This window comes from Pelophylax lessonae (genome assembly GCF_965119305.1).
Source record: "Pelophylax lessonae genome assembly, chromosome: 1".
In the NCBI taxonomy this organism is placed as follows: domain Eukaryota; kingdom Metazoa; phylum Chordata; class Amphibia; order Anura; family Ranidae; genus Pelophylax; species Pelophylax lessonae.
In genome coordinates, this window is record NC_138768.1 from 596,744,454 (window position 1) to 596,771,745 (window position 27,292).

Here is a 27,292-nt window from a genome sequence, read left to right on the forward strand (position 1 = left end):
AACCTCTCTAAGGTAAGCTGTGTTCCACAGGCCCCCCAACCAAAGTGACTGACGTCACATCTCTCCACTTTCAGAAGGAGACTAACACAGGAGGGGACCCCAAACGGGTTGACTTTGAAGTTAGTCTGTAGTTCCAGTCCCCCAATGTCTGTACCCACCCAGTACGGCAAAAAAAATGTTCCGAACGCAGCATTACTCACCCAGCCAACATCTGCCTCTCTCGTAGAACATACCCGCTGCAGGGGAGAAGCGTGGACTGGCCCTTCTCCATGGAGTACTTTCAGCTGCTGGAGAAGACAGGGTGGCTGGGCTCACTTCTTCATGCTGTTGGGGACCTGGGCTGACTGCCCAGCATCCCTGGGATATAGAGGAGAAGACAGCAGTCTTCCACTACCACAGGAACGCCATCTTTTGTACGCTGAAGGCAGAGGCCAGCCGCACTCTGCTCTGTTGCCAGCTCTTCTGCTGGTTTGGTGTCATCATTCTGGGACAACGTCTGCTGCTGGGAAGAGGAGTCAGCTGCTCCATCATCCTTACCCTCATCTGGCGGTTGGGACAACCTTTCTCTGGTACTGTCTCCCAGATGTACAGATCCTGGCTGGGGGGGAAGACAGTTTCCTCCGCTCTGACTGACTGTTGGGGGGGGAGGATATCAACCTCCTTTCCCTTCTCACCCTGGGCCTCTGGAACTGCCACAGGTGTGGGGCAGAGGTCGTTGACTCTCTGTCCGGCTGCCAGCGCTTCAGCTGGGTATAGAAGCTTCCCTTCACCAGCTTGTCGCTGGGGTGAGCGGTCGATTTCCCCAGCTTCCTGAAACTCTGTAGCTGTTACGGGTGCTGGGCAGAGGTTGGTAGCACTCTGCCCTGTTGCCAGCACTTCTGCTGGGGACTCTACATAATCCGCTCCGGCTAACTGTTGGGGAGGGAGACTGGCTTCCTCCGCTCCCAGACTGTGGATCTCTCTCTGGGGAGGAAGGATGACCCCCTTCTTCTCCAAACTGTGCAGCTGCTGTCGGGGAATGATCACCACCTTCTCACCCTGGGCCTCTTCTCTCAAGGAGGTTGAAGCTGCTGTTGGTGTTGGGTAGCGCTCAGTGATGTTAGGCCCTGATGCCAGCTGTTCTGCAGGAAAGTAAACTGAAAAGTCTGTGGTCTTGCACACATCTTCCTGGGTCACCAATTGTTGCAGGCAGAGGTCACTAGTGCTATGCCTGGATGCCCGCTCTTCTGCTGTAGGCTCACTGGGATGTTCCTCCTCACCAGAAAAGTCTATTAAATCCCCAGCCTCTGGAATTGCTAAAAGTCCAGGGCATGGGCTGGTAGCTCTCGAGCCCAGTGCCAACACTTTGGCAGGTGATTTATCATCAATATCATCTTCCGATTAAAAGTCCATTAAATCTGTGATCCATGGTTGGGGAATGAAGATGGCTTCCTCTTCTCCCATACCTTTATCCAGCGGTCGGACAGATGCATTCCTCCATCCAAGCTTCTCCTGTGCAGAAACAGGTTTGTCAAGGTGAGTAAGCACTTGCTGCATCCGCCATAAGACCTCCACATCCAAAACCGTGGGTGCATGTGAGCAAAGCACACTATTACTGTGACACATTGTCGATTCTTCAGTCAGGATTTCTGGACTGTCAGCTGGTACTTCTGGATATTCCCAGGCAAGGGGAGTCGAGGTCCGGCGCTGAGCAGAGTCTAGCAGTCGTCTGTAGGCGATCTCCAGCTCCCATTCCTGAACGGCCAAAAACTCAAAATCTTCCAGTGCCCAGAACACTACCGAGATGTTCAGGATCTTCAAATCGTACCCAAAGTCGGGGTCCTTGGACAGCCTCTCTAGTAACAGCCCCGGCCGCCATAGCAAAAGCCTTACATTGGGCTGTCTTCCCCTGTCTATGGGCACACTTGGGTTACATACCAGCGGAGGGCTCTGTAGCTTTCGTCCAGCAGCATCTTCACCTGGATCAGCCTGCTTAACTCAGCTTTCCATTCCTTGTGATGTTGTCTCCCCAAAAACACCATTCAAACTTCGTACTGCGACCAGTACCTTTCCTGGAAGGAGGGGAGGATTTTTCTCTGGTGTCACTGCTCACGGGCTAGTGCTTCCTTCCAGAGTTCCCAGCAGATTACATCATACCATCCTAGCAGGACCTTCTCTGACACTGGTCCCCTGTGCTGTATCCGTATCTCTTGCAACTTCCTTCCGAATTTCTCTTCCATGGCAGCTGATATCTGTACCTCTTCTCTTCTGCTATCTGGACCTTGGATCCCAGTGGAGGTTTGGATGTCCCAGACTGCAGGAAGCATCCCACCGCTTGCCACCAATGTAACGGTACTGCGACCCACACTGTGTTTGTAGACTTCAGTCAGTATACGGCTTCCTCCCAGCCGTGAATATAGATATCAGGTTTTCCCAGTCGCCCCCATACAAAGCTAGCCAACAACTTAGCTTGTATGTATCTGAAAACAGCTAACTCCTTTATTGAACAAGAAACAGACCCTTTATACACATGAGAAGTAAGTCAGTCACTATATGAACAATGACCCCAATATTTACCCAAAACATCACACAATGGTTAGATAACGAGGTACAGCCGACTCATAGCTAATCCCATATAGGCAAGGTATCATTATCATTAACATGTTAATTCACTCAGCGCACTTAAACCAGACTGGAAGACCAGACTGCCGGCAACAAGGATAAAACAAAATACAAAATTACACATTATCCTAAGTATAAACACACAGACAATAGGAAGAGACCCCAGTAGCAGTCTGTCCATCTCCTACATTGAAGTACATGGAATACACATTTAAGCATTGCTTTGATTATTTAGGAGTCACAGACTTCATGGCAACAGGCTATAGGTCTCAATGTGTAGAGTGAGTACCGTCACAATAACTAAAGGCAAAACTTTTTTTATAGTTTTGGATAGAGTGGAGAGGAAACCCCTGTCAGTTTTTATTGCTGTCTGGGCCCCCATTAGGCAGATTTGACCTCTCTACTTGTCCTGTTTATCATTGAAAGTGAAAGTAAAATAATTTTGGGCTGTCCCCTAAAAAGTAAGAGAGGGTAAATCTTCCAAGGGGACACTAGTTCTGGTGACCTGGGGGTCCAGGTCTGCCCCCCCCCCCACTCCAAAGCACCTTGGCGCCATGTTAATGGGGACAAGGGCCTCTTCCCGACAAACCCTGGGCTGTGGTTGTGGGGGTCTGCAGGTGGGGGGGCATATCGGAATCTGGAAGCCCCCTTTAAAAAGGGGCCCCCCAGATCCCGCCCCCCAAGTGAATGGGTATCGGGTACATCGTACCCCTACCCAGTCACCAAAAAAGTGTAAAAACCACAGAACACAGTTTTTGTCCTTTATTAAAAAGAAAAAAAAAATTGTGTCCCTTGATGTAAATCCATTGTCAATCATGGCGCCCACCGGACCCAAAAAATAGAAAAAAAATTAAAAAATGCTTCGCCTCTTAAGAGTCTACCCGTTGTTAAAAATCATCTCTAATCCTAACCCTAACTTTAACAATAAATGTTAACCTAAATCATTTGACCCTAATAGATGAATTTCCTTACTCTCCGCCCCCACTCACACACACACACACTACACACACGCACACACTGCAGCAGCATACACTTACTCTATCCAGAGACACTATGCCAGGAGCATTGGTGCTGAACCCTCCCAGTCTTGTGCTCAACAACAAAAATATAAGATCCCAGTGCTTAAAGCTATTGATACATGCAATTACACTATATTCACGCTATATATTCACCATTTACACATTCACATAGAAGGAATATTGAAATATCCGAGTGAATGTGTTCCCAGGGGAGGAGAAGCTGAAGAGAGGAATTTACAATATTACTGGATGCTTTATTTATGGCATGTTACTCATATATACAGTATCTCACAAAGTGAGTACACCCCTCACATTTTTGTAAATATTTTATTATATCTTTTCATTTGACAACACTGAAGAAATTACACTTTGCTATAATGTAAAGTAGTGAGTATACAGCTTGTATAGCAGTGTAAATTTGCTGCCCTGCAAAATAACTCAACACACAGCCAATAAGTGAGTACACCCCTAAGTGGAAATGTTCAAATTGGGACCAATTAGCCATTTTCCCTCCCCGGTGTCATGTGACTCCTTAGTGTTATAAGGTCTCGGGTGTGATGGAGAGAAGGTGGGTTATATTTGGTGTTATCGCTCTCACTCTCTCATACTGGTCACTGGAAGTTCAACATGGCACCTCATGGCAAAGAACTCTCTGAGGGTCTGAAAAAAAAGAATTGTTGCTCTACATAAAGATGGCCTAGGCTATAAGAAGATTGCCAAGACCCTAAACCTGAGCTGTAGCACAGTGGCCAAGACAGGAGTTTACCAGGACATGGTTTTGCTCAGAACAGGCCTCGCCATGGCCGACCAAAGAAGTTGATTGCACGTACTCAGCATCATATCCAGAGGTTGTCTTTGGGAAATAGACCTATGAGTGCTGCCAGCATTGCTGCAGAGGTTGAAGGGGTGGGGGGTCAGCCTGTCAGTGCTCAGACCATCTGCCGCACATTGCATCAAATTGGTCTGCATGGCTGTCGTCCCAGAAGGAAGCCTCTTCTAAAGATGTTGCACAAGAAAGCCCACAAACAGTTTGCTGAAGACAAGCAGACTAATGACATGGATTACTGGAACCATGTCCTATGGTTTGATGAGACCAAGATAAACATATTTGGTTCAGATGGTGTCAAGCGTGTGCGGTGGCAGCCAGGTGAGGAGTACAAAGACAAGTGTATCTTGCCTACAGTCAAGCATGGTGGTGGGAGTGTCTTGGTCTGGGTCGGCATGAGTGCTGCCGGCACTGGATAGCTGCAGTTCATCGAGGGAACCATGAATATGTACTGTGACATACTGAAGCAGAGCATGATCCCCTCCCTTCGAAGACTAGGCCGCAGGGCAGTATTCCAACATGATAATGACCCCAAACACACCTCCAAGACGACCACTGCCTTGCTAAAGAAGCTGAGGGTAAAGGTGATGGACCTGCCAAGCATGTATCCAGATCTAAACCCTATTGAACATCTGTAGGGCATCTTCAAATGGCAGGTGGAAGAGTGCAAGGTCTCTAACATCCACCAGCTCCGTGATGTCGTCATGGAGGAGTTGAAGAGGATTCCAATGGCAACCTGTAAAGCTCTGGTGAACTCCATGCCCAAGAGGGTTAAGGCATTTCTTCAGTGTTGTCACATGAAAAGATATAATAAAATATTTACAAAAAATGTGAGGGGTGTACTCACTTTTGTGAGATACTGCATGTAAGGAAAGGCAGCAACTGGAAAAATATATGTCAAGCGGCCTAAAATTCCTACAGAAGGCTCACTAAATAAGACATAGAGGGGAAGATTTAATAAAAATGGAGCATTGTGCATGGTAGCCAGTCAGCTTCCAACGTCAGCTTGTTCAGTTAAGCTTTGACATTAAAACCTGTGAGCTGATTGGTTTCTCTACCAGATTTTGCACTCTCCAGTTTTAGTAAATCTCCTCCACAGTAAATCAAACAGGTCTAAACCTTGATAAATTTACCTTGGCAGTAATGACAGCTGCTCCATATCCAGTGGGAAATGCACATCCAAAAAGACAGGCCTTCTCCATGGGTGCTCTGTCATCAATCTTCGCAACAGCCCCAGCCGGCATCACAATATATTCTGAAAAGGTGCTGGTCCATATAAAATGATCCACAACTTTTCCCTTGCACGAAAACCTTGATGTCTTGTCAAGCAGTACAGTCTGTGGTTCATTGAAGCTGTATTTAAATTAAATAGGAAACAAAGGGTCATAAACAATTTTGCATTTACAAGTGCAATAGAATTTTATACTTTACCCACAGAATACATTTTCGTTTCAAATAGTTTTTATTGGATTTTTTTTCATTCAACATGGGAAAACAATAAGCAGGATTGCATGACATGTGTAACAGGTATTGCGTTGAAAGAATCAATTATCAATATTCAACCTAATCAATTTAGCTCATACAGCACAAAACATTTACAATACAAGAAGGTGTAAAGCATAGTGCATGAGATCCATATCCTCACCACTCATAACAGTTATTAACAACTTTAAAGTTCTAGTGCGCCATCTAGTGATCAGATTAGATTATACAGTGAAGTTCGAACTGAACCAATGATACCATAGGGACCATTTATTTCTTTCCTTATGATAAAGCTCGCTTGTGGGGGACATAATTAGCTCGTACGTGTAGTGCAATTGAGTAGTGTAAATAACGTCATGAAGCGATGGGGGTTGAACGCTCTTCCATTTCCTAGTTATACTTAATCTAGTTGCAAGAAGGACATTTAGCACTATTTTGCGGAGTTGCAGCGGTATTTTTTCTATTGTCAAATTCAAAAGACCTAACTCTGGAGACGGATCTAGGGGTATTTGAACAATTGTGGAGAGCAGTTGGAACACCTCTAACCATAGGGCTCGTATTGGCGGGCAATCCCACAATATGTGTTTGATTGTGCCCAGCTGGCCGCATTCTCGCCAACACGTTGGGGGGGTATTGCCATCGAATTCCGCTATTATGGATGGGGTAAGATACCATCTCAAGGAAACTTTTAGGTGTAGTTCTCTGATAGAAGCACTTAGGGAGGCTTTACAACCCGAGGTTAGGGCTAGGGACCACTGGCGAGGAGAGAATGCAGTCCCTATATCTTGTTCCCATTTGATCAGAGGGAGAGATTTGGTAAAGACATTTTTCTCACTGAGAATGGGATAGATAGTAGAGATGCCTTTCGCTTTCGGAGAAGGGGAAGAGAGGTATTCCCAAATTTGGGATGGAGGCTCTGAGCTGAGGGTTCTGTTTCAGGCAGGATTTAATTTGGATGTAACGGTACCATTCCATTGTGGGAATTTGAAACTCCGACGAGAGCTGTGAGAAGGGTTTAAGGACTCCGTGACTATATAGGACATCTAATGTTGTGGATCCGTGGTGTATCCACTGACTGAGATTCATATCTGGGACCACTTGAAGGATGCTAATCAAAGGGAGGGAGATTGTGGTAAGCGGAGTGTTTTTCCACCTAGAGTGTATCAAGTGCAACCAAGCCGAGACCGATGCTCTGATGGTCGGAGATATGTATTCTGGTAGTTTTTCCCCCACTTTTCCCCACAGAATAAATTTTAAAGTTATTCACAACTAAAGCTTCACTCTGGCCAAAACTTTTGTTTCTAGTTTTGGATGCAGTGGGTAAGAATAGGAACCCCTTTCAGGTGTTTGTTGCCATCTTGAGGCCACTTGTCATTTCCTGTAACAGCACAAACTTTGTTCCTTTCTCCAACAAGGCAAAGATAGAAATACAATTCCATAAGAAACTCTAAAGTATTACCCCATTCTTCTACTAAGAAAGTTTTTTTATTGTTATCAATGTACCTTTTGGAGATTTTTTTTTGTCACTGGAAATGTCACCATTTGGACCACAGAGAGCAGTATAAACTGAATAACGCTTCCTCATGTTAAAAAGGTTTTATTTGGAGATACACTTTAATAAAAAAAAGAAAAACCTTTGATTCTGCATGATGGTAGAGGGTGAGCAAAATATTGATAAGGTATGTTTTTCATTGTTTCATTGGATCCAAACCCAAAAACAAAAATGTAATATATTGCAGCTTACCAATCCTTTGGTGTAGTGGCTGCATTGGTTTTCTTTATTTTTAGCCTTTTTTTCTTTATTTTCAACTGGTAGTCCAGCAAACAACACACTTCCTGTCCCTGGGTGACTACCTTTACTCCCCCACTGTATCTATGGGGAAAGCCATGGTTGCTACTAGGAATGACGTTTGTGTTCGCCCAACTCTAAATATTTGTGTTTGATGAATCAGGCAAACAAATGGCAGATTTGCCTGTTCGCCTGTACAAAACTCTTGCTGAAACTGCAGGAAGTCATTCATTCAGCTAATGACACCATGCAAAAAAAAAAAAAAAAAGAAACAATAACAAACAACATGAAAAATGGAATTCCCCATGAACATCTATACCAGATCCTTAATCTTGATAGGGGTCTGCTACAGATTTTAAGGGGGGGGGGCCCGCAAAAAAATATTTATATAAAATAAGGGGCCCCTAGATATCTCACAATTCCCAATTAACATGCCTGGCAATCCCCCAACCTTGTCCATCATGCATGACATGAATCTACATTGCTGGATGATTTGATTGACTGTGGATTTACACTAGGGGTCTCCAAACTTTCTAAAGAGAGGGCCAGGTTACTGTCCTTTAGACTTTAAGGGGGCTGGACTTTGCCCAGCGGATATAAACAATGCCTGATCTTTGGTATTAGGCAGAGAAATAGTTGGTGTCAGTGGGAAGAATAGAGCCCCATTTTTGTTGGCAGTGGAAAGAATTTTGCCCCATTGTTGCTGTCAGTGGATAGTGCCTCATTGTTGGTGTCAGTGGCAAGAATTTTGCCTCAAGGGTCAAAAAAAGGCAAGCAAAAGGCCGCATCCAGCCCCAGGACCACAGTTTGGAGACCACTGATTTACCATAACACATTTTTGGGATTGTATGTATATTTTAATAAAGAACTTTGTCAAATGTGTTGTGTGTTTATTTAAATCTTACATGTTTTGTGAAAATGAATGACTCCTTACTTTATTCATGTTGGTTGGAGCTGGATATCCAGGGGTCCCCTATTTTTAAAGGGGGGTTCTAGTCATCTTTTGTAAGCAGAATATCCAGGGGTCCCCTATTTTTAAAGGGGGGTTCTAGTCATCTTTTGTAAGCAGAATAAAGTAGCTGGAAATTTTTACCTTTGTAAATGTCCCTTATAATTTAATACATCCTACAGGTGAGCCGTTTCACAGGCAGATATAAAGCATCCCCAAAACACATATTTTAAAGGAATAAAAGGTGTATTTTAAATGTTGCCCTACAAGCTTATTAAAAGAGCAACTCTCCATTGAACAGTATATTCTAAAACTGTTTTTGCATTGGTACACATTCCCCATGGCAGTGCCCAGACTCCCATGCCTTAGTTTGTCAATCCCTTGCCTACTAGCCTTGAAAATGGCTTTATGAAGAAACAAAACAAAGCTGGCTGGAAAATGTCATCTACCTGCTAGAGATGGGCGAACGGTCTAGCCCGAACATGAGCTCAGGCTGAGCATTTGCCTGTTCAGCTGTTTGCAGAACACCTGAATGAGCGCTGTACAGTGCATTCTGCACCCTGATTGGGCAAAGCCACCAGGTGATGTAGTCAGGTAGACCCGCCCCTTGCCTATATAAGAAAAGTCAAAGCACAGAGTGAGCATATAGAGGGAGGCCTCCCAGGAGGTGGAACATTTTTCATTTATTCTATTTTTCGGGTCAATGAGTAGCGTGGTTTACGATGGATTTACGAGGGACACTATTTTGTTTTGTTTTTTTAATAAAAGATTTTTCAAAAACTGTCTCTTGTGTTTACTACTTTTGTACACTTTTTTGGTGAATGGGTAGGGGTACAATGTACTTAATATCCATTCACATTGGGGGGTTGGGATCTGGGGGCCCCCTTGTTGAAGGGGGCTTCCAGATTCCAATAAGCCCTCCGTCCGCAAACTTCCACAACTACAGCCCATCGACAGGGTTGTTGATAAGAAGCCCTTGTCCCCATCAACATAGAGACAAGATGTTTTAGGGTGGGAGGGGCAGAGCACCTACCCTTCTATAGAGAGGGCATATGGCCTGGCATGGTTCAGGAGGGGGGAGCGCTCACTCGTCAACCCCCCTGGATAAGGGTCTGGTATGGATTTTGAGGAGGACCCCACGCCATTGTTTTTAAATTTTGATGTGGGGTTCCCCTTCAAATCCATACCAGACCCTAAGGGCCTGATATGGACTGGGGGGGGGGGGGGGGCACACCGTTTTTTTCTTGAATTTTTCCTGGCAATGGTAACCACAAGCCATTTTAAATGGGATTTGACTCTGTTTTGTTTTGTTTCTGTTGTCATTTTTGCTGTAGCATGTTTTATGTATTCTAGAGATGTGCCACTTTACAGGCACACTAAGGGGACCCCCCCCCCCCCCCGGCACTATATTTAAAGAAATGTTTTATTTTTATTGTTGTACTTTAAGCATAATTAAAATCACTGCTCCTGAAAAACAATAGTTTTTATTTTTATTTTTTAATTGCTACATGTCCCCCCAGGGCAGTACCCAGATCCCCATACCCCTTTTTTTTCAAATTAATTGCATTTAAGGAGTTCGGGAGTTCTACTGCGAACCGAAAACAGGGGTGTTCGGTCCATCCCTATTAGCCTCAAATTTTATTTTTTTACTAAATGTCTAAAAGCTGCACCACTAGGCAGGTTTAAGGCACCCTCCAAACATTTTTTTTTTAAATTGTGAATTTTTTAATGTTTCAAACTGTATTTTTTTTTTTTTGGTTCATGTTTTTCCTAGCAGAGACCAGCTCCCCGTGCACTTTGTGCGACAATCTCTTGCCTATTAGACTTTAACTCGAAAAGAATTCACTTCAAATGGAATAGCTTTAAAGTTCACAGTTTGCACTTTTTTTTTTTTTTTTTTTTTAAACGTGTCCGCAGAATGTTCCTGCAAATTAAACCAAAGAAGATTTGTCTATCACTAGCTGCCACCCAGGCTGGAACTTAAACATGTCTGCCTTTTTTCATCCATTACGCAGTTTTGAATAAGGATGTTTATGCTTTCTTTTCAGCTCTTGTGATGGCAATATATGTAACAATATGATCAAACAATTCATCACAGAATCAGATTATATGATTGGCTCTATGAATTATTAAAAAGACACATACTCTGTAATTGATCGGTTTCAAGCAAATTTTGGTTGATTAATTGAATCGAAACTATTTGAAGCAGCCTGGAATGAAAATCTGATTGTAGGAACATAGATAAATTAATTTGATTTTAAAATGTATGGTACATTGAACATTCTTGTCAATTCTCTGATCGCATTTTAAATCAGAAAGTAAATCTATGGAACATACAATCAAATTTAAAATCATTCCGTGTATGACCAATCAATAATAAGGGACAGGAACACTGCATTTTTTTTGCAGATAAACTAATATTTTCTATATTTAAACCTGAAAATAAAAATGAATACAGCCACCCCATCTAAGGGTTGGTAAGCTGCATAATAAAAAGTTTCTGTTTTCAGTTTAGTTAGTTTTAACTATAACAGATCTAGGCAGTGAGTTTAAGGCCAAATCATGATATTGTGTTGCAGTGTATTGCGGTAATGTGTGCATTACTGCAGCGCACATTAACTGCACATTAACTTATTTTATGTTTATTATGCATTGCAGTGCCACTAATTTTAAATAGTACCAAAACATACTAAGGCAACTCAGTTCTGACGCATTTGTGTTTCTGTACACCATACCGCATGTCACCCTGTATCAGTTATCATTCTAAATGATGGCACAAGTGTAGTTGTGACTTATTTAAAGGAAATGCATGGCTTTTCTTTATCCATACTTCCCTTCTTTTTTAAATATATTTAGTCAGGTACATCAAATTTCGCATCGCATTTGTGAATTTTTGATTTCCAACCTTCAAGACAGAGTTCTAGGCTCCTGTTAACATGTTTATCAGGCAAACATGACAAAAAAAAACCTTAAAGAGTTGAATGGTTAAAGCTTACACACAGCTGAAGGAAGGTAGAGAACTGACTAGTTTGCCTCTACTACTGCTCTCTACAGCTCCCTACAAACGATCAATTAGAAAGAGACAGTCTGAAAGGAAATAGCTACTGCCCTACTCTAGCTTCAGAAAATTCATAAAGTTGTTCAAAACCTGTGTTATGAGTACACTCTGTATTACGCTAATTTCCAGTGTTCCTTGCTGCAAAGACAAGTTATAGGTGGATGCAGTGGCCACTTGTTTTTATTTTGATTATATTGGTCAGGCAACGCACTGACATCTTTGCTGCCAAAGTGCTATGTGTTCAATGTGCCCCTGTACCTTTAGTTCAATCTCAGTTTATTGTTTCAAAAATATGAATAAAAAAGAATAAACCAATACAGATAAACACAATGATCATAAAAGGAGCAAGTATAAAGATCATTAGGTTTCAGAAAAAAAGAATTATTCATCAACACATGAATAATGGAGCAAACCCAAATAGTTATCATGGTAAGGGTTAGGATGCTATCAGGTTAACTTAGAACACAGAGTATATATATATATATAACTTTTACCCACATGTTTAAATTTAATATGCAGAGAAATTTTGTAGGGAACACATTTTTTAAACCTTTTTTATGACATAAATCAAAGGAGGAGGAGAAAGGAGGACAAGAATACATAGTGGAATCAAGAATCCAGAGAGATAGGTTTTGAATACTCCGTCATGATCCAGAAGAGGTATGTTTGGAATCACCCAAGGCCCAGGTGAGAAATTCAGGAGAGTAATGGAACATAGACCAAGATGCCCAGATTAGCGAAAACTGTTCTTCTCTATTTGCCTCCAGAACCAACAGCTGTTCTCTCTGATTGAGTCAACTTCCATTGTCCACTCTCCAGAGAAGGTATGTCAGTCATTTTGCAATGGCGAGGTATGACCATTCAAGCTGCAGATAAGAAATGGCGAAGAACGTCTTTTTTAAATGATTTGAAAGATCCAGGGGGTATTGACAGGAGAGCTATTTCAGGTGAGGGTTGTACAGAGGTCGACATCAATTTGCAGTAGAGAACGAAGATAAACTGCCGAAAGGATCTGATATGGCGCATTCCCACCAAATATGGATCATAGTACCCACGGCAGTGCCAGCAAGTATGGGGTATGGAGCAGTTACAATGAAGCAAAACATACCAGCACCTATACCATCTAGTGGTCACCATAAATCCTGTTTCTTGGTGCTTGGTAGCTAAGGAAAGTTTGTGGGTTAAGGTGAAACATCTCAGCCAATCAGATGGGGGGATAGAATGAGGAAGCTCAGATTCCCAGACCTGAGCATAAGAGGGTAGATCTGGAGATGACGCTGACAGAAGCAAACAGTATAATTGGGAGACTACATGTATTGGGGGATCATCCTGCAAAAGCAGAGATTCAAATTCCATTAGTTTAGCTTGCACCTCTCAAAGGGAAGGGAAAGAACATATATATGATAAGGCCTGCCGTCGCTGTAGCCATTGGAGTAAACTACCTACCAGTGGCATGGAGGGACAGGTCGTTGTTAAAGAAGGGTCTGCCCGAAGAAACTGAGCAAGTCTCCTATGTTCTTGTTGGTTCCAATTCCCGAACCTCTGTGTGTGAAAAGTTGGTGAAAAAGCCAGGGTACCAAAAAAGGGGGTCATAGGACACGTAGAGGGTGATAGATGAAGAGCAGAGTTTGTATGATCCCATAAGTGAATCATCTGTTGAGTGAGATCGGAAAGGTTTGAGAGCATGGGCCGAATAATCGGTAAGGTCCAATTAAGAGCGCAGAGATCTATAGGGTTCAAGTGGCCCTCCAACTGGACCCATAACTTAGACCCCTGTACCTTTAAGGAGGGATGGGCTCCTTCCAGGCTCACCTGTCCTCTGCCTATCCATTATAATGCACGTGCTTCTGCTGTAGAGACTCTTGGTAATTAGAGTTAGGACTACAGAAAACATCGTGCCTTCACGGGGCCTGTAGCTTACGCATGTATTTGCAAATGTGTGCAGACTAAACCCCTGTTCCTAACGCATATTGTTAGACAGGTCAATTTGGTTGGTCGCTGGCTGGTTGATAAGTTTGAGCTTGGAAATCTCTTTGCATTTGTTTGATATACGTCGCCCTTCCAAAGCTCCTTGCGGCAAAGACCAGTTATAGGTGGAGGCAGTGGCCACTTGTTTGCATTTTGATTACACTAATTTGAAACATAAAGATTTTTTATAACTAGTAAAATTAAAATAGTAGTCTTAAAACTTAACAACCTAAAAGAATCTTTAAAATGTCCATTCCAATTGAAAACTGTTTTTTTGTTTTGTTTTTGTTTTGTTTTTGTTTTTTTGTTTTTTTTTTTGTTTTTTTTTCTTCTATACAAGTGAAAGACATGAGCTTAAAGGATAACTTCACCTTTACAAAAAAATAATTGATGAATGCACATTTTTTGTAGGTAAACAAATATGCATTTATTTATATTTTGGTTAGGAGCCTGTAGCATTCCATCCACGATAAAGCCACGGTCCTGCATACTATCTGTGCAGCTTTCTGCCTGTACCTCCGATACAGGTAGGCAGTTACTGAATAGCAGGAAGCTCAATGAACTACCTAGAGCACTCGACAGGGCCCTCCTAGTTCACTGAGAGCTACAAGCTAACAGCCACAAAGTCTGTCTGTACTTGCAGTTCATTCACAGGGATGACAAGGCCATGTGGGTGCTCTCTTTGAATTGTGACAGCGAGTGTGGGGGAGAAGATCCCTGGCTTGCTGTCACAAGGATCAGGGGGAAATCAGGGGGAGAGGGGTCTGATGCTGAACATGTTACACCCTAAATATGGGTGTAACGTGACATCTTCAGAAAGGTGCACATATCCTTTAATGTACTGTCGATCATCTTATGAGTATGTATCCAGGTGCTAAAAGGTTTTGCCTCTACTTCCTTTGGACCATTCTGATTTTCTAATCTCACTGCAATAACTGGCAACCAGAGAGCTTTTTTCCTTTTAAAGGAGTTTGGCATTCAAATACAAGTCTATGATAATGTAAAACCTGTTTAAAGCAGGTTAAATGCAGGCAAGAAGGAGGTCAACTGCAAGAAAAAATGCACCCATTAATTAATTCTGAATGATCTCAGTGTCTGAAACTTCTGGTTTAGCAACTGAGCCTTTACCACCTCCAAATGATTCCCCCTTAAAGTTATATTAAACCCAAAAACAAACCATTTATTTTGCAGCTCATCAATTCTTAAATATAATTTCTGCATTCGTTTTTTTTTTAAGCTTTCCCCTTTATTTTTACCTGGTTACATAGGTACATAGTTAATCTGGATAAAAAAGGACACTTGTCCATCTAACATATACATCCATAAACCAACATATACATCCAGTTCAACCAATTTATTACCTTGTGATCCAGCCAGTAAAACACTTGCTCTATTAGGGTGTGAACACTCAGGATGAAGAAGCAACATAGACACTACGAGAGGGGAGTTGTAGATGCACTAGCAGGTTTAAAGACACTAACAAATTGAAGCCAAATTCCAGCTAATATTTTTAAACTGTTACAGCAAACATGTTTTCTCCTTTTTGGGATAAGGGTTTTACATAAATAATAAAAGCTGATCATTGTAAGCACGCCTCCCAGTGTTAAAACCCACAAATTGCTAAGTTGTAATATAATAAATGTTTTTGGAAAAAAAATGTTTGGATTTGGGTTTAAAGTAATAATAAAACCAAAACCAAAAATGTCATATAGTGCAGCTTACCAATCATTAGATGTGGTGGTTAAATTAGTTTCCTTTTTCTTGGCTTTTTTCCCTTGGTTTCACATGGTGATTTGGGCAGTAACACACCTCTTGTATTGATGATACACAACTGAGAACAAGGGGCATAGCAGACAGCACTATTGTCAGTTGGGGGGGGGGGAGTAGTATTAAAGGTATTAGCAGATTTATGACCACTAACAAATTTAAGCCAAACTCCAGCTCGCACTTTATAATCAGTTACAGCAAACAGATTTTTTCCTCTTGGTAACAAGGTTTTGTATAATCAAATAAAAGGTGATTATTTTAAACACCCCTGCCAGTGTTAAATGGTTTGTCTCATCCATGTAAACTGATACATTTTGCTGGAGAGCTTTGTATTCTGTGCTTTTAAAAACCAACAGACATTCTGGCTGGTTTACCAGATGAAAGCAGAAAAAATAAAGCCTTAAAAAGGAAACTATTACATCCATCACATCTAAGAATCGGGAAGCTGCATTATAATAATTGTTTGCTTTTGGATTTAATACTGCTTTAAAAGAGATGTATGGGTATTTTTTTTTTCTTTTTGATTCATACTTACCTTGGTGGAAGCAGCATCAGTTCGATGCTGCATCTGTCCCCCGCCGCCTCTACACTGAGAACCGAGCGAACACCACAGATCGCTCGATTCTCACAACTCCATGACCAAAGAGCTGCTGACTGTCAGTCAGCAGCTCACTGCTCTGACCCCTCCACGCTCACTGGAGCCCTGGTCTGTGAAGGGGCGGGAGGCTCAGGTTCTCAGTGGCCCACTGAGAGGCTAAGCCGGGTGCCGGTCCAGGCGTGTGGGCGGATCCAAACTCTGTGGTCAGTATGACGCGGTGCCTGGACCAACTCTTTAACATCAGCAGAGAGCGGACTTCAGCCTGCTCTCTGCTGAAAACAGGTCACAGGAGTGCAAAACGAACTGCAGTCCTGTGATCTATAGGAGAAGTACAGCCAAACGAGCTTTGGCTGTACTTCTCCTTTAATATCGCTTTACGCTGCAAGCATTATGGTTATGCAAAGTTCAGGGGTGTGCTACATACAGAGTGCAGAGTTCAGGGGTGTGCTACATACAGAATGCAGAGATCTGGGTGCACTGTATACAGAGTGCAGAATTTAGGGGTGTGCTAAGTACAGAGTGCAGAATTTATGGGTGTGCTAAGTACAGAGTGCAGACTTCGGGGGTGTGCTACATACAGAGTGCAGGGTTGAGGAGTGTGATACATATAAGGTGCAGGGTTTGGTTTCCTTGCATCTCACCTACCCAGCCATTTAGGCAGCTCCACCTCTATCTCTCGCTTGCAGGGAGATCATTGTTCAGCATCTCTGCACCCGGGCACAGATGGGGATCACAATGCAGCTTACCACATGATGCCCTATTCCACACTCCACCTGAATCTGCATCTCCCTTGCCGCTATCATGAGTGCAGGGCAGGCAGGAATCTGTGGGAGCCACCAAGAGCAAAGCTGTCCTTATAAACACAGAAGGCTTCTGTGTTTACAAGTGACAGTGGTGAGCAGGGAGCGGAGGGCAAGAGACTGAGATGGCAGAACAGTTCCGCCACGTTCCAGCTGAATAAAACCCCATTTGTGCAGGGGCCAAATGAAATGGCCTGGCGGGCCAGGTTCAACCTGCGGGTCTTGTGTTTGACAAATGTGATCCATCCTTTACCCCATCCTCAAAATTAATTTAGAAAGAGTAATTTCTTTTGACCTGAAACATTTTTAGCATCTGTATGGGAACACCTATACAATAGTCCCTTGTGAAATTAAAAGAATTCTGATTAACAGCAAATCTACTCAACTTCCTAATAACATATAAAGGTTTGCTGTTTCTTGAATACTTACTGTGATTTAAAGCAATAATTACTCCGTGCATTTAGACAAGAGCTGCACTTTCTGCACTGAGGAAGACAGAGTGGAATAACTTTATCTCCTAAAACCAGAAAATTATAACAGTTTTAAAATGTGTTATTTACTTTCTATGATGCATTTATTATGATAAAAATATATGTTCATTATTAACTTTTAGAGTACATTGTTCCTCATTAAAATGTTTAAGGTTTATTGCACTGGTATCAAAATGTAATATATATATATATATATATATATATATATACTGCATATGTAAATATATATCAGGCACACAAAGAGTAACACATATAATTCAAAGTACAAGCAACCAACCTTTACAATGTACAGTACAATGAGCAAATCTGATCCACAATGCAATTTAATGCATATGTTTAGACAGAGGCCCCTAGGTATTAGTTAAATTAAATTAGTCTATTTAAACTACACCTGTCATTACAGCAGTATGGGAACTACCTTTGCCAACATCCTTTTGAAAAGGCTAGATGTTTGGCAATGTATGAGAAAACCAACTTGGCAGTGCATACATCCAAACTGTCCTGTCAATTAAATCCTTTAGTCCTGCAGATCCGGGCTGGAGTCCCAGAGCCCAGTGTCGGAAGGAGTTCCGACACTGGGCCCTACTAGTGTACCTTGCATGGGTGTGCTAGTGTGGGGCAACCAGGGCATTTGCCCCGTGTCTTCTGCAAGTTGCGCTGGGTCCTAGGTGCAGTAATCACCCACTTTATTATCGTGACAGACAGCTGATGGGGAGAAATGCCAGCTGCCTGTCATAATAATACACCTCAGAGCCATGGGCAGCCTACCCTAAGCTTCTTCTCTGTTCTGCTGTGTATCATAATGTAACAGAAGAAGTAGCCAGGGAGGAAGGATGTCCCACTGGAGGGAGGCAAGATGATCCGGGGTCATTAATTAATATATATATATATATATATATATATATATATATATATATATATATATATATATATATAATTGGGCATAGGAGGGGGGGTAATTTTTTCTGGGAAGCGATTTGGCAGGAGAGAGGATTTGTTTTAGAAGGTGGGAGGAGGGGAGATGGGGGGGGGATTTGTGCTAGAAGGGGGAGGAGGATATGTGCTGGGGGATTTAAGCTGGAAGGCAGGGAGGATTTGTGCTAGAAGGGGGGAGGATTTAAGCAATCCCACATTGGTGCTAGAAGGGGGAGGATGTGTTCTGGGGGGATTTGTGCTAGAAGGGGGGGGATTTGTATTCAAATGGAAGGAGGATTTTGTTTGGGAAGATATGTACTAGAAGGGGGTAGAATTTATGCTGGGGGGATTTTTAATATAAGGGGGATAGCGGGGGGCATTTGAGAGGGGGAGAAGGGGGGCAGAGTTGATTTGAGCAGGAAAGGGAGGAGCATTTGTGCTGGAAGGAGGGATTTGGGTGAAGGATTTGTTTTGAGAGGGGAGATTTGAGAGGAGGGTTACATAGATTTGAGCTGAGCTGGGGGCAATTAGGCAGAGGGGGGACTAAGGGAAGGTGTTTTGGGGGGGTAGAATTTGTCCAGGGGGGTTTAAGACTAATAGGGGAGGAGGATTTGTGCTGGGGTGCATTTGTGCTAGAAAAGTGGGTAAGAGGATTTGTGCAGAGAGGAATGATTGAGGGGGAAGGGAGGTTGGGGAGGTTGGGGAGGTTGGGGAGGATGTGTGCCGGAAAGAATTTGTGCTGAGGGGAATTTGCGAAGGAATGATTGGTGCTGGTAGGGGGAATTTGGGAAAGGTTACAGGTGTGAGCTGGAAGAGAATTAGGGGGGTAGTTAGGAGGTAAGGAGGTAAGTAGTTAGGAGGTAAGTAGGAGAAGAGGATTTGTGCTTGGGGGGATTCGGGAGAGGATTTGCACTAGAACGGGGATTCGGATGATAGTATTTGCGCTGTCAGGGAAGATTTGGGGGGATATGTGACCTGGGTCCAAGATTTATGCACAACCGAGTGCATCCTTCTTCTCCAATTGTTTCCAGAAGAGCTGAAGTGCCACTGCAAAGTGCATGAGACTCTCGCCCTCCTGCTGTCTCCAGACAAAAAATCTGTGCCTTGCTCCAGCGTGGCCTGGTCCTCTTCTGGCAGAGCCATTACTGCTTGCTGGGCACAGTAAAAGGGGCCTGTAGATTAAAACAAACTGTGCAGCTTTGACTAGAGGTAAATAGTTACATAGTTACATAGTTAGTGAGGCTGAAAAAAGACACAAGTCCATCCAGTTCAACCTATGATGTGTGTGTGTGTTTGCTTTTAACCGTACATTGTATACCCCTGTATGTTGTGGTCTTTAAGGTGTCCATCCAATAGTTTTTTGAAACTATCAAGGCTCCCCGCTGATACGACTGCTTGCGGAAGAGAATTCCACATCCTTACCGCTCTTACAGTGAAGAACCCCTTACGCACTTTAAGGTTAAACCGCCTTTCCTCAAGTTTTAGTGAGTGGCCACGTGTCTTATTGTATAGTGCCCTTGCTATAGGTGTAGGCCATTTATGGTGGAAAAACTCACAGAGATGGCATCATCACCATCCCAACCACATTGCTAAGGCACTCCCAGGTGATTCAAACCCCATGTCCTCTCTCTCCCCTGTCCCAGTAGCTATGAGCTCAGTGATAATGAGATTGTGAGCCACACATGTGCAGGGTTTAAGGAGCTTATGCCTTGATGATAGGGATGAGCTGTGACTGCTGGAAGTGTCTTAGCAATCTCCTAGCAACAAGGCAGAATAATGCCTTCTCTGGAAGTTTTTTTGGCCAGACTTCGTTAGGTACATAAATGACCTACAACTATAGCAAGGGCATTATCCAACTTTAGTAAAAGCTGCAAAGTTTGTTTTTATCTACAGCTACCCCTTACCGGCATAGGCAATTTTTTTGGTAAAGGTGAACTAGCCCTTAAGGAAGGGACAAAGGGATTTAGTTCCAGAGGGGCAACAGTTCTTCTAAATCAGTTTTACAAATCGGTTTACATTTTAGCTACGCTTATGCTTCTAAAACATAAAAAGAAAATACCTGGTTTTAATCCAGTTACTCCTTTTCCAACGCTTTCAATGATTCCAGCTCCTTCATGGCCGAAAATAACAGGAAAATTCAACCCTGGAAAATCACCATGGATTGCATGGTCATCTGTCCGACATATTCCAGTGCTTACCATCTAAGCATAATAGAAACCAAACATAAACAAAAATGATAAGATTTAGAAAAAAATGACAAAAAACTAATTTGATTACCAAATGAATGTACTATACATACACATTTCCATAAAATGGAAAACATTACTTTTACTACAAAACAGGTTCTTTGGCTGAAAATTATTTATGAGAAAAAATTGGAGTTAATTTAAAAGGCAATGAGATGGTCTCAATACAGTAAAAAAAAAATCAAGCAACCAAACATCCCACATTATTTATCTCCAAAGCAGCTGTGCTCTGGTATTTCAACAGAGGAGGACAGAGGAGTGGGCCATAAACAAATCAAGAACTTGGATAAAAAGAAGGATGCTGAGTGGGGTTGTGACTAGTGTTGAGCAAACACGGACTGTATTATTCGGGTTCGTACCGAATAATTGGATTTTTGTTACCCGAACACGGACCCGAAAACTTTACTGTATGTTCGGGTTTAAAATCCGTGTTCGGTAATTGTATTTCCTGTTTTGTATGTAATGGCGCGCTTTTAATGGCGGGCTTTCAACAGCCAATCAACAAGCGTTTAACTGGTGTGCGCCATCACAGCCATGCCTACTAATGTATTAGTAGCTGTGATTGGCCATCTGAAGCATGTGACCCATGTCTTTATAAGTTCGAGAACCACAGCGCGGCCATCATTCTGCTGTAGTTTAGGGAGAGAGCACACATCATACGTGCTGGCTGCTGCTGATTAGGGACAGACAGTGAAAAATTGTGCCCCGAAAAGAATGCAGGGACAGGTCGGAGTGTAGGCAGGGACAGTTATTTGAGCATTTTAGGGACAGGCTGGAGAGATTAGGCAGGGACAGTCTACATCGATTTTGCTGTGTGGGGGGTGGTGCAGTGAACGATCTTTTTGAGCATTTTAGGGACAGGCTGGAGAGATTAAGCAGGGACAGTCTACATCGATTTTGCTGTGTGGGGGGTGGTGCAGTGAACGATCTTTTTGCCCTCACTTGAGCCCACTGAGGAGGAGGAGGAGGAGGGAGAAAGAAAATCTATTTTTATCAGTCTGTTGTGTGCAGCGTTCAGCTATATTTTACTACAGATTGCTGTTCTAATCTGCTATTTAAAAATTACAAATTTTAATTTTTTTTAAGAGCACTTGCCATGCTCTTAACTACATTTTTCTGCCATTTGCAGCACTCTAGCCCTTTCCATTGGTGTTTTAGAGCCATTTTAGTGCCTGAAAGTTCGGGTCCCCATTGACTTCAATTGGGTTCGGTGTCCGGGTAAAGTTCGGAAAAAGTCCGGGACACGGACCCCGGACTTTTTTTTCAAGTTCGGCCAAACCCGCCGAACACGGACATCCAGGTGTCCTCTCAACTCTAGTTGTGACCTAATATGTGTGTGTGTGTGTGTATATGTTTAGGAGTGAGGGTTGTTCCACTGCAGAAAGGGAAAAGAATCAGGACGGTTCAGGGGGAGGATAAAAATAGAGTCCTTTGAGCCATGTCCTACACCCCACCTTCCACTGGCAAATCAGAGTACAATGTTGTATTTTAGCAGCTATGGTTGGATACTGGTTCAAAATAGGGAAAGCATTGCACAGTAGGAAGTCCAATGATGGTAAAAGAAGGTCCAGCTACAAATCATACAACATGTTTTCAGCACTAAAAACAGATCACTAGATAAATATAAATAACAGAATAAAAAATCTAAAAAAGATAAAACTTTACCTTAATCCGAACTTCTTCTGCTTTTGGTGGTTGCACCTCGATCTCCTCAATCGACAATGGCTGATTTGGGGCCCAAGCCACAGCAGCTTTGCATTTTATTACCTATTAACAAAACATACATTCAACTGAGATCAGTAAAGGTGCTGTTTTATGGTACTACAAGAAATTGGGGAGTTTATTTTCTACAATGATGGAAAGAGCTATTTTCAGCCCTGTTGTTGCCATAGCCCTTTTTGTTTTTCACACATACTAAAATGCACATATTTTATATATTAAAGGCACTTACAACTTTATGACTAGCCTAAAAGCAAAGGCCTTGTTGAAAAAAAATGCTGTTGCTAGTTTTTATGTCATATGATTTTTAGGTTTCTGTTCACCAAATTTGTATTTTCAGTAAAAAATCACACTCAAATTATTTTAGTTTTCAGGTCTCTACATGTTATCAGTTTAGCATTAACCATGAATGATAGCCCAGGAATTATTACCCTCACTGCAGTGTGCGCACCAATACCTAATATGTGTGGAGCAATTGTCATTTTCATATGCAAACCCAGCAGATGCAGGCATTTGCGTTCATATGTGTAGGGGCAGGGGGACTTTAAAATATTTTTTTTAACTTATTTTATTAAACTTTATTTTTTAAAACATTTTTAACTTAATGTTTTTGCTATTATATGGGGCTAACAAGCCCCCTATGTGACATGATGATAGTTTAATTTTAAAGAGACAGCAGGGGTCTATTAGACCCCCAAATGCCACCTCTGCACTTAGTTAAAGTTGATTGAGCACAGACTGTACATTACATTAGTACATTACATTAGTATTACAAACAGCATTACATTAGTTGTTTACATAATAATAATAATAATAATAATTTTGTGCCAACTAAAGTCAGAAATCTTAGTTAGAAAGGCAATTTTTAAATAATATGTTTACCCCACAGCTTTTCTAAGATGGTGTCTGGGTTCCATAGCAATGTTGGGTCACAATTACTAAATCAAGAGGAGATTCCATTATGGTTTCAGGATTTTCTATAACTTCAAACTAGGATCACAAGGGCATGAATTTTGAATGTGACCCGACCCACTTTTATGATTAAATCCTGAATCTCTTGAAGTTCTTCCCCTCTTTTTCATTATTTTCTTTATCATTTTTCGATTCCATTTATGATCCATGGCTTATGTATTGTGGTTTACATTGGCTCTGTATCGGAATGTTAATCTATATTTGCATTTGCTATTGATGATCCCTTTTTTTACTTTTTCTTGGATATACTATATGTTCATACCTATTTTCAATGACGGGGATCTCTATGGTGGTATGCCTTCAATTTGTTTTGTTTTTTTGAGACAAAGTACTATATCTTATAGATCTTTTTTGTTTTTGATTTTTAGTTACATTTATTTATTTTTAATGTTTTTTCAAGGTTCTCCTTTGATATGTTGATTATTCATTGGTAGGTATACTTTTAATCTGTATAACCATAGAGCTTGGAACAAGGTCTGCAATCCCCAGATTGGAAACACTTGTGTTAACATGTGATTTTACATATATATTAGTGTGTGGTGACTGCATTCCCATGTGGTTTTGATAAAACACGTACTTCCTGGGAAATGCGTCAACCTTTCGGTCTTCCCCCTGCTTGTCAGTGGTGGTTGTTTTTATGGATATTTGCAAACTTCAATAAAATAAAAATGTGTGCTTGCGTATGTGTATGAGTGTGTAGATAGTCGCACAGATCATGACTGCAAAGATGATGCAAAAGATCAGCAGTAAGAATGTGAATGTGACATTCCCTGTATATTTCCCACATATTCACAGAAAGCATTTACACTACATTTTCACCATTGTGAAGTGGTGAATCTGAATTTTAGATACATTTTAAAGTTTGGGAAATGCAGAAAAGTGGCCATTTGGCATACTGTAGTAAAATAATCCTTATATTTATAATGAATGTTTTTTGTGCAGCAATTATGGTATACAACTAAAAAGATATGTAAGGAATTGGATGAAGAATGAGGCATAACAGGTTTTGATACTATATTAACCAGCTTCCTTGTCAGCAAATAAGCGGTTTTGCTTATAAGTCATGTAATGCATACAGTATTTAATATTAAACACATTTGCTTCTAACTATTAGCCTTATAGTCTCAGAAAAGAAAAGGGGGGTGAATGACATTATGGAGGTGGAACGTTGGATCCAAGATGTTGGAAACAAAGATGAAAAAATTCAAAGACATCTGGGCTGGTTGGGTGTACTATTCATATGAAATACCGAACAATTGATACCCTGTCCGAAAAAGGCAATCCCTTGAAAGGGTTATTTTTCTCATGTTAGTCTACTCATGACTCGCTTTTTCCCCTTTATTGAATATAGGCTGTGTAGATTTATTACATATTAAACTTGGTATTTGTCACAGGAAATGCACATTCCTTTAATGTCACTGAATAATGTGTAATTCATTTTTTCTTTATTTTTTTTTCAACTTTTTAATGGATGTCATTTCCCTCTGTCTGCAACTTCTTGACATTGTACTATTAGTTTTGATATGACCTGGTTTGCCTGTTTCCGAACCTGTGAAGGCTCCTCAAAACCAGTTGTTCTTTGTACTGTATTATGCTATTAAATATCCACGTCGGTGATGATTGATGCCAGCGCATTGTTGATTCATGTTCTTTGTGACACCTGTTCCTATCATATTTCAAAAACCTAATAAAAATTGATTATAAAAAACAGCCTTTGTTTCTCTATGTCAAATGGCTCCATTTATAAAAGTGCTAAAAAACAGCAAGCTAAATCTGCAAGATAATGTCTTTTACAAATTAGCCAATGCAATCTTTCTTTACAAATAGATAGAAAAAATGTATATGGCAAAATATGTAACAGACATTTTGTGAATTAACTTAATACTCCAAAAAATAACAAAATTGTCTGTATTCTGTGCTAGTTATGACGATTTTTTCCTTTATTTTCACCTGGTGATCCAGCCAGTAACACATTTCCTGTCTTAGGGTGTCTCCACTTCCCTGGAGAAGCAACAGGGACACCTTTGGATAGCATCATTGTCAATCTGGGGAGAGGGTTGTGTTAGATGCACTAGCAGGTTTAGATGGATTTGATTACCAAATTAAAGTCAAACTCCAGCCAATAATTTTTAAGCAGTTACAGCAACAGTCTTTTATCCTTTGTGACAAGGGTTTCAACTCTCTAACTGCCACTTATGCTGGACAGCTTGGTGTGGTAAAGGAAAATTAAAAAATTATAGACTTACTAGCAGAAATACCAGGGGAAAATAAAGCAAAAAAAAGAAAATGCAGCCACCACATTAAAGAACTGGCAAGTTGCCATATAATATATTTTTGTTTTTAGGTTTATTTCTAGGTTTAACTGGGTTTAACATAAATTCACTGATTTGAACCTTTATTGACATCACGTGCAATGTTTTATGCTAATGGCAAATATTGCAGGGGTAGTGTAATGAATGTACAGTCAATGCCAGCTAGTTTATTTATTCAAATGTGACTGGATTTTCCAAAATGTTATAAATAAAGCAAAAAAAATCTTATGGCACATTTTGCAGGGATAGTGTAATAGATGTACAGGCAATTTCAGCTAGGATATCATTATGAACTGGATTCCCCAGAATGTTATAAATAAATTAACAAATCTTAGAGGCATATGCTAAAGCTAAAAAATAAGTCTCTTACCTTTCCTGCAGTGCTCATTGTTGAAAAGCTGTCTTCTTGTCAACTAGAGAAATATTCATGCAACTGTTCATGTGTGCATTATAAAAGCTTTTTTCTACGGACATGCCCATTTAATACATGCAAAAACTTGATAATACCAAATTGCATAATTTTCCTTATTTGCAAAAAAGACTTTGGATTTTACAGATAAATCTGTACACATTAGATAAAATATGCAGACTGCAGTATATTAATTTATCTTAACAGATATTTGTTTCAATGTTATAAAGCTTTGCTTGATTGATTTATAAATCATTAACCAGTTACCTGAAAATCAAAAGCAATACAGATCTGGATAGTTGTGGCTGTAACATTTATACCAAATTATAACACTGTCATACTATGTTTTAGAACAGACATAACAGGAGTTACTAATGTGAAATAAGCTAAAGAATAATTTGTTTCAAACAACAAAATTGCATACAGGGGAATGAAAACAGTAAAATTCTCCTGCACATGATTAAATATTTGAAGTAAACTTAACTTTAGCAAATGACTAGGGTTGAGCGAACACGGACTGTATTGTTCGTGTTCGTACCGAATAATTGGATTTTTGTTACCCGAACACGGACCAGAAAACTTTACTGTATATTCGGGTAAAAATCCGTGTTCGGTCGTGTTATTTCCGGGTTTTGCATGCATTGGCGCGCTTTTCATGGCGGGCTTTCAACAGCCAATCAACAAGCGTTTAACTGGTGTGCCTAAGCCATCCTAGCCATGCCTACAAATGTATTAGTAGCTGTGATTGGCCATCTGAAGCATGTGACCAAGTCTTTATAAGTTCGAGGCAGCGCCGCTGCGGCGTCATTCTGCTGTTTAGTTCAGGGACAGAGCACACATCAACGTGCTGGCTGCTGATTAGGGACAGACAGGAAAAAAAAAACATTTGTGTCCGGATAGAATTGAGGGACAGGTCGGAGTGTGTTAGGCAGGGCGAGTTGTAGGCATTTTAGGGCGAGGCTGCTGCTGATTTTTAGGGTCAGACAGTGTGTTCTACAAACTACAATCGATATTGCTGTGTGGGGTGGGGTTTGCAGTCACCCGATCTACGATCTTATCAATCCTTTTAGGGAGAGAGTCTGCTGATTTTTAGGGTCAGACAGTGTGTTCTACAAACTACGATCGATATTGCTGTGTGGGGTGGGGTTTGCAGTCACCCGATCTACAATCTTATCAATCCTTTTAGGGAGAGAGTCTGCTGATTTTTAGGGTCAGACAGTGTGTTCTACAAACTACAATCGATATTGCTGTGTGGGGTGGGATAGGAGATAGGCAGGTGTCAGTGGTCCACATCCATTTTGCTGTGTGTGGGCTGCAGTGAACACAATCTTTTTGGGGTGCAGTGAACACAATCTTCTTGGGGTGCAGTGA

At 41.4% G+C, this 27,292-nt stretch overlaps 1 protein-coding gene across 1 annotated transcript in view; it reads right to left on the reverse strand.

Annotated features, from left to right (window-relative positions):
- Positions 1-27,292, reverse strand: part of LOC309548685 (uncharacterized protein) — a 127,284-nt gene that overhangs the window by 17,993 nt on the left and 81,999 nt on the right. The window contains exons 14-18 of the mRNA XM_082248647.1: positions 25,883-25,917; positions 22,175-22,276; positions 20,323-20,464; positions 17,287-17,374; positions 5,580-5,799 (exon numbers count right to left, since the gene is read on the reverse strand). Coding sequence (XP_082104773.1) covers positions 5,580-5,799; positions 17,287-17,374; positions 20,323-20,464; positions 22,175-22,276; positions 25,883-25,917 — 587 coding nt within the window. The remainder of the gene's footprint in view (positions 1-5,579; positions 5,800-17,286; positions 17,375-20,322; positions 20,465-22,174; positions 22,277-25,882; positions 25,918-27,292) is intronic.